Source organism: Aedes aegypti, chromosome 2 (genome assembly GCF_002204515.2).
Source record: "Aedes aegypti strain LVP_AGWG chromosome 2, AaegL5.0 Primary Assembly, whole genome shotgun sequence".
Classification (NCBI taxonomy): domain Eukaryota; kingdom Metazoa; phylum Arthropoda; class Insecta; order Diptera; family Culicidae; genus Aedes; species Aedes aegypti.
Window position 1 is genome coordinate 342,508,850 of NC_035108.1, and position 7,479 is coordinate 342,516,328.

At 42.7% G+C, this 7,479-nt stretch overlaps 1 protein-coding gene across 1 annotated transcript in view; it reads right to left on the bottom strand.

Moving 5' to 3' along the window:
• LOC5571558 overlaps positions 1-6,929 on the bottom strand; it is a 12,235-nt gene extending 5,306 nt beyond the window's left edge. The window contains exons 1-4 of the mRNA XM_001659730.2: positions 6,605-6,929; positions 6,343-6,445; positions 6,038-6,271; positions 5,725-5,974 (exon numbers count right to left, since the gene is read on the bottom strand). Coding sequence (XP_001659780.1) covers positions 5,725-5,974; positions 6,038-6,271; positions 6,343-6,445; positions 6,605-6,771 — 754 coding nt within the window. The 5' untranslated portion in view covers positions 6,772-6,929. The remainder of the gene's footprint in view (positions 1-5,724; positions 5,975-6,037; positions 6,272-6,342; positions 6,446-6,604) is intronic.
• Positions 6,930-7,479: the final 550 nt, after the last annotated feature.

Here is a 7,479-nt window from a genome sequence, read left to right on the forward strand (position 1 = left end):
TGCTATACTCGAAGATTATCGGCTGTTTCTTCCGTGAAAAAGTGATTACGGAGCACTTTGCTGGATTGACGACTAGTCGGTTGAGATCACACCATCCAGCGAAGACGTTTATCTGGTCCTGGAGATAACGGCAATCTTCAATTGAGCATATTCGCAGAAAAAATTTTAGGTCGTCTGCGAACGTCAGTCGACGCCCTTCCACAACAAAGTGTACGTCGTTAAAATACAAAAGGAAAATCAACGGACCCAGATGACTGCCTTGTGGTATGCCTGATGACGCGTAAAAGCAGGGTGATCGATATTCTCCTAAAGCTACCACTAATTGACGATCGGTGAGGTAAGAGCGGAACCATCTCAAAAGGCTACCTCCAACTCCAAGCCTATCGAGTTTGGCGATTGCAATTTCGTGGTTTAGCTTATCGAATGCCGCAGATAGATCGGTGTAAATCACGTCCGTCTGGGCCCGAACATTCATACTCTCAGTGATGTACGACGTAAGGCATAGCAGGTTGGTAGTAGTAGAACGGCCGATAGTGAATCCATGTTGATTAGCACTCAAATACTGTCTGCAGTGTGCGCTTAGCGAATCCATGACCACCAGCTCGAACAGCTTAGCTACAGCATTCAACGATGTAATCCCACGATAGTTGTTAACGTCACGCTTGCTTCCTTTCCAAAGGTATGCAGGGGCCGTCGATATGAAAGGAGCAGTATCACGACCATTCACGAAACAGAGATACAGGTAGCGGCCATTTTCGTTCATCACGTGGTTGATCTGAGCCAGAGTAGCAGTACTGTAACAATCAAGAAGATTGACAGCACCAACGTGAAGCGAAGTGCGTTGATAATCGGGACACAGAAAACCACTGTGAGTTGGAGTCCATGCGATGTCTGGCAAGTTAAAATCACCAAGAACGATCATTTCGTCACTAGGGGTGGCATATTCCGAGACGACGGCGATTGATTGACAGTGCGTGTTGATGTAATCCATATCACGAGTCCGGTCCGGAGGGATGTATACCACGCATAGATAGAGTTTGCGGTCGCTAAGCTGAATAGCCACCCAAACTTGTTCCACAGAAATCCAGGATTCGTTTTCGATTAGACTTGCTTTAAGCCGGGTATGGACTCCCACAAGCACGCCACCTCCAACCGTTTTGCAGCTGTTATTCGTATTTCTATCGCAGCGGAATACCTCGTATCCTTCTCCAAAAATGTAGCTCGAAACTGTTCGAGAATCAAGCCACGTTTCGATCAAGACTATGACATCATAGCCGTGGTCCAAAAAGGCTAAATGATAGTCGTCTATCAGACCGTTCATTCCTCCAACATTTTGATAGTAAATTATGACGTCGGATGCAGTTTGTTGAGCAGCGGCAGCACTGGAAATGGGATTACTATCAGGTGCGGAAGCATTGGATTGCGGATGGTACTTGTCGACATTCGGACTTCGGAAGACCCCGTCACCCACCCCAAGCACAGGACCGGGACGGCTGCAGGTCGCTGGCTGGAGAGGCTCGACTGTGTTGGGAGGATCAGGGGCTTCCTTAGTGCCGACGGTGATTTTGCGTCCCGGTGATGAAGTATCTCCATTAGAGGAAAGCAGTTGAACGGAACGGTGAAGCGACTGTTGCGTGAAAGAAGTAACTCCATTCCATGGAAAAGAGCGTTCAGGTTGGCTGGAAACCGAAAAACTATCAGGCGCTCAACACAACCCGCAACAGCTTCATGCTGCGAGCCGAGATGTGCAGGGATAAGGATGGGAGCATCCTGACAGACAAGCGTGGAGTGATCGAAAGGTGGAAGCAGCATTTCGACGAACCCCTGAATGGCGCGGAGAGCACAGGCAATGAAGGACGGGGACAACGGAGGAAATGTCTTCATCAGTACTGCGGGCGATGGAAACCAACCAGCCCCCACTTTGAGGGAGGCTAAGGATGGCATTCACCGGCTAAGAACAATAAAGCTGCTAGTAAGGATGGCATCGCAGCTGAACTCATAAAGATGGGCCCGGAAAAGCAACGGAACAACTACCGGGCGGAGGGTGGAAGGAAGGGGTAATATGCCCCATCTACAAGAAAGGCGACAAGTTAGATTGTTATTATATTCCGATAACTTGATTAAAAAAGGAGATTAAGATTCAGCAGGCAGACACTCGCGGGCAGACTTATCGTAACGGTGAAAGAGTTAAGTAAAAGCTACTTGTAGGTTTCGGAGCTTCGTAGAGATACGTGTTGTTCGTTCGATGTCAGGATAACAAGAGAGACCGACAGTCGTCGGATCGTTTATTAGAAGGTATTTGCCATAAACATTTGGCAAATACACTATGAATCAAGTTTAAGCCTTTCGTAATACAATTAACGCCTTTTATGGCAAAAGCACTCTAATAATAATCATTTCAGTGGACATATCTATTGTGAAAACTTTCGAGCGATCACCATTCTAAATGCGTAAGGTATTATCCCAGATCACCTTCCGTCGTCTGTCATCTGTAGTAAACGAGTTCATGGGAAGTTATCAAGCCGGCTTCGTTGACGGCCGACCGACAACGGACCAGGTTTTACTGTACGGCAAATCCTCCAAAAATGTCGTGAATACCAGGTCCCGAAGCACACCTTTTCATCGACTAACGCGGCATACGATAGTATCGACCACGTAGAGCCATAAGCTCACGAGACTGAGAAGAGCGACGATGGACGGTGTGCAAAATTGTGTGAAGGTTTCAGGCGAACACTCCAGTTCGTTTGGATCGACAAGGTAATGCCTGTTGTTCAATATTGCGCTAGTAGGTGTTATGCGGGGAGCCAGGATTAACAGCCGGGTACGATTTTTGCGAGATCCAGTCAATTTGTATGCTTCGCAAATGATGTGGACATTGTCGACCGAACATTTGAAAAGGTTGTAGACCTGTACACCCGCCTGAAGCGCGAGGCAGCACAAGTTGGACTGGTGGTGAATGCGACCAAGACAAAGTACATGCTAGCTGGTGTGGCCGAGCGCGACTTGGATTGCCTAGGTAGTAGTTCTACGATAGACGGGGATGCGTTCGAGGTGGTCGACGAGTTCATCTACCGTAATGGCGACTGACAATAAAGTTAACCGGGAAATACGGAGGCGCATTATCAGCGGAAGTTGCCTCCACAAAAAGCTGCGGTCAAAAAAGATTCACACCCGCACAAATGTACCATGTACAAAACGCTCATAAGGCAAGTAATCCAAGTATCCAGAAGGTGGCCAAAGCTGGAATGATACGGTGGGCAGGGCATGTTGCAAGAATGCCGGACAGCAACCATGCAAAGATGGTGTTCGCTTGGGATTCGGTTGGTACAAGAAAGCGTGGAGCGCAGCGAGCTACCCAAGTAACATTTTTAGTTTTTTCATTTACTACAAGCTGTTGTTACCACCACATCGTTAAAACTCATTTTAGAACTTATTAGACTTAACAACCTTAATAAACCTTTGATAAAACCCCGTTAAATCCGAAGAGGCCCACACTACAGTAGGTTGTTAAGACTATACCTTAAAACTGCTTCTAACCTTTTTGGTTTTGCATCGTATGCATACATCTACTCTTGTAGTGTACTATAAAACATACATAAGAGTTATTGTATAGTTTTATTGAGCACAACTGGCGGTATTAGATCTTTTGCGATATCCTTATATATGGAATAAAACCAACATTAAGAGCTTATGATTGAACAAACATCAGCTAACAAGTTGTTTATTAGTCATAACCTTTTTTATAATATTGAAATCATCATGATGTCTGCCGAATCATAATAATAAAATAAAATCATCATATTTTGCGTGCCAGTAAATTTCTTTTCCATTGCGTGAAATTCATGCCAAAGAAAATTTACTGGTGGAACGACACAAAAATTTTCGATTTACAACAACACACCACAATTACTACATCATAATTGACTATCTAATATTTTGTTTCATTCCATTTTCGGAATGATGGCATGCTCATCACAATCACAAATTGAAATTTTACCACGCATGAACCCGAAATGGCGACAGTAGAAATGGATTCCACCCATTTAAATCTTGTGGGTTTTGTCTGGGATGGTTTAAGATCAATTGATGATTAGTCCGCACAATATAATCATTCACGAGAGCTTTTGATCTTATGAATCCTTTCGCTAAACCCTCCACTGGCTAAAATATTCCTAAATCAGATTGTTTGTTCTGCGCTAAGACAAATAAGTTTTTTGGGACCCTTGGCTTAAACTTAATGCGCTCAGGAAAGCTAGTGTTGTCAAAAAGGTAAACAAACCGGAAGATATGATTTTGTAATATAATTTAATGAACTAAATTTGCTTTGTTACGTATGTAATTATGGTTTCACTTTAATGAATTGTTGTGATATGATCCGTGGTTCATCGGCTGTACTGATGCAGAAAACGGTAAGTGATAGGTGCTTGAAAAGTGAAAGTTTGTTCGTGTAGCTCATCTGTTGTGTGCGGTATCGTTGTCTCACTAGAACGGGAAGTTCAGGCAAGCATGGCAAATATGCTACATACAGTAATCAGATAATTGTACGAAATGAATATTTGCCAGTTCTATTTTCATGTTCTGATTAACTCATATTCCATGTAGAGAATTATCATTATCGACATAATGATATTGGTAATCACACGCAGACTGCATTCCGATAACATCAGGCAGTTGAGATTTAAGAAGGTTTTAACATGACTTAGAGCAGTCTTGTCAGTTTTATCGATGTTTTTGAAAGACAAATATGATGAGGTTTTAAGTATAGGTTTTAAAAGACACTACACAGCACCTTCGAAATACAATTTATTATCAACAAGTTTGGCCGACAAATAAGTTTTAACGGAAGCACTTATAGGTATCTACAGAGCATTTTAAAGTGGTTTTTGCTGAAAAGACCATTTAGCACTTTTCAATGCTGTATAAAATCTATCAGGATTTAATGCATCTCTAATAAAACCTCCATAAATAACATCTAAGATCAAAAAGCATTGAAATTGTTACTTGGGTAGGTGGGTGGATCAAGTGCGTATCAATTTGGCGAGCAGAACCGGCGTGAAATTATTGATTTAGTGTTATCTGTTTAGATGTTAACTAAATAAATTTAGGAAAATGAAATTCTGACGGTGGATGAAGCAGAAAGGGTACACTGGACAGGACATTGCATGGCTTGATTACGATTCTTTAAATATCATCTTTTCATCGAATTCAAAGCGGTGTACGTTAGCATCGACCCAAAAGAGCTTTGGATAGTCATGCGTATGAACAACATCATAAAATGCTCACAAAAACGATTGAAGCAGCAAAGGACGGTGTGCTGAGTTGGGTGAAGATTTCGAGCGAATCCACTCCAGTTGTTTAGTATCCCACCGGGGACTGGGGACAAAATTGCACCAGAAGGTGTCATGGGGAGAGCCGGGTATAACAATCATGGCACAAATTTCACAAAATCCAGTCAATTTTTTTACTTCGCGGGTGATATGGATATTGTCGACATAACATTAGAAACGGTTACATATCGCTATCCATCTCTCCAGCGATCAGTTTGGTTTGAGGTTTGCCCTGTAGTCACACTAGTCGTTCAAGACGATGATCAATGATATCTGCACAAGCTGAAAGGTGGCGTGTTCAGGTGTAACATGATTTGGAGTCCGTGGTTCACAACCAAAGTACACGCCGTTCTAGTAAGGGTGTAAATTTGCGAATACTTATGTTGCAAAAACTTACAGCAATGTTCGATCCGTATCGTGTCGATGCGCTTCTTCATCCAGTTGATGGTGGCGCGCACCGAGGAACTGTCGCACTGCCACCGGTTATCACCCAGCTCAATGATCCGCAACCGATTCAGGGGAACGAACGGTTCCTTCGGAAGGGTGATCATTAAGTTGCCGGACAGATCTAACGTGCTCAGCTTCGGCAGATGTAGGAACGTGTTGTCGTAAATCTGCGGAATTTTGCATTCATGTAGCTCCAAAATCTGCAAACAAGAAATTAGGCTTTGAATGGAAATCTTGATCGTCTTTAAACTAAGAGCGTATACCATTAGAGAAGGACTTTTGAACAACGGTTGGTGCTGTAGCGTCATGAAGTTGTTATGCGAGAGGTTCAGTTCGATAAGGTTTTCGTTGTTTTCGAATGTGTCTTCGTGTAGCTGCTCTAAGCGATTGTGGGATAGATCAAGAAACTGCAGTTTCCTCAGATTTGCAAACGCATGCAATGCAATAGTCTGGATAGAATTCTCTGATAAAAATAATTTAATCAGTTGCTTGTACTCCTAAAAATAGAGACAATGGAGAAGAAAACCGTAATCTCAAGGTGCCATCACAGTTAAGGCTTGAAACCAACCTGGAAGTCACCATTTCCGATCGATGATATTCTGTTGATGCTTAAATCCAATATTTCCACAACGGTTGGCACGTCAGTGTATGCGTTGATTAGTTGCTCATGGCTGAAATCGAAACGAACTTTTTTTATCGCACTATTCTGTGTGATATCGCTGATAAGGTGTCCCCGTTGCACCACATGAAGAAATTGTTTTTAAGGAGAAATGGAACTCCATCACGTTTCTCGGTGCATCTGATTAAATCGGGAATTTTTCACGAGTTACCTGCAATCTGCTCTTTTCAGCTTGTCGATCATATCACAGGTACACATCGAAGGGCAAACTTCTAGTGATTTGTGATCAAGATGATCACTTTCGGCTATGACTGTCGGTATCGTTATTAGAAAACTTAAAACTAGGAGGCTACTTAAAACTATGACTTTGGGCTGCATTGTAACTTTTTACTAATTTCTTAAAGTATCACAAATTTAAATTCTACTTCTTCGTTTCAATCGAGGAAAATCACATTTTTCTCCAAATTTTACTTTTCTACCAAAACCGTGAGGGTGTTTCCCCTGCCCGTGACTGAACTAGAATGGGAAAATTAGTCAACCGAGGAGTAAAAAGTGCGACAAACTGCAAATGTGTGGATGGATAAGATAACAAATTCTGCGCTGTATTCGGATCGAGTGAGAGGTAGAGAGGTGTGCTGATAACAATACCAAACAGTTGACCATACAAAACAAATGGTTGCCGATATCTACATGCCAGAGAGAGGCTCAAGTATTTACCTGGATTGTGGCGTCACCTGTGCTGCACAAAGAGTGTGTGCAATGACTGACATCAGGCCGCGGTTTAGTAGATTTGATTGATAAGAGTGAGAGCGGGTAGAATTGAGTCGTGTGTGGCCAGTTGATGACGTTGTTGCACAGACAAGAGATGATTATTTGGCACTATTGTACGTTGCTTTCTCTGAAGAGCAATGCGATAACAAAAAAAATGACCATGCGTTTCCATGAGTTTGTTCTGCAAATAGGGGGAGATCCCCCAGTACCGGACACTTAAGCCACTAAATTCATAATTCAAAAACTATTGATTTTATGGGCTCGTGTTACCCATCTATATAAATAAAAATGGAATGGTGTTTGTATGTCACGAAA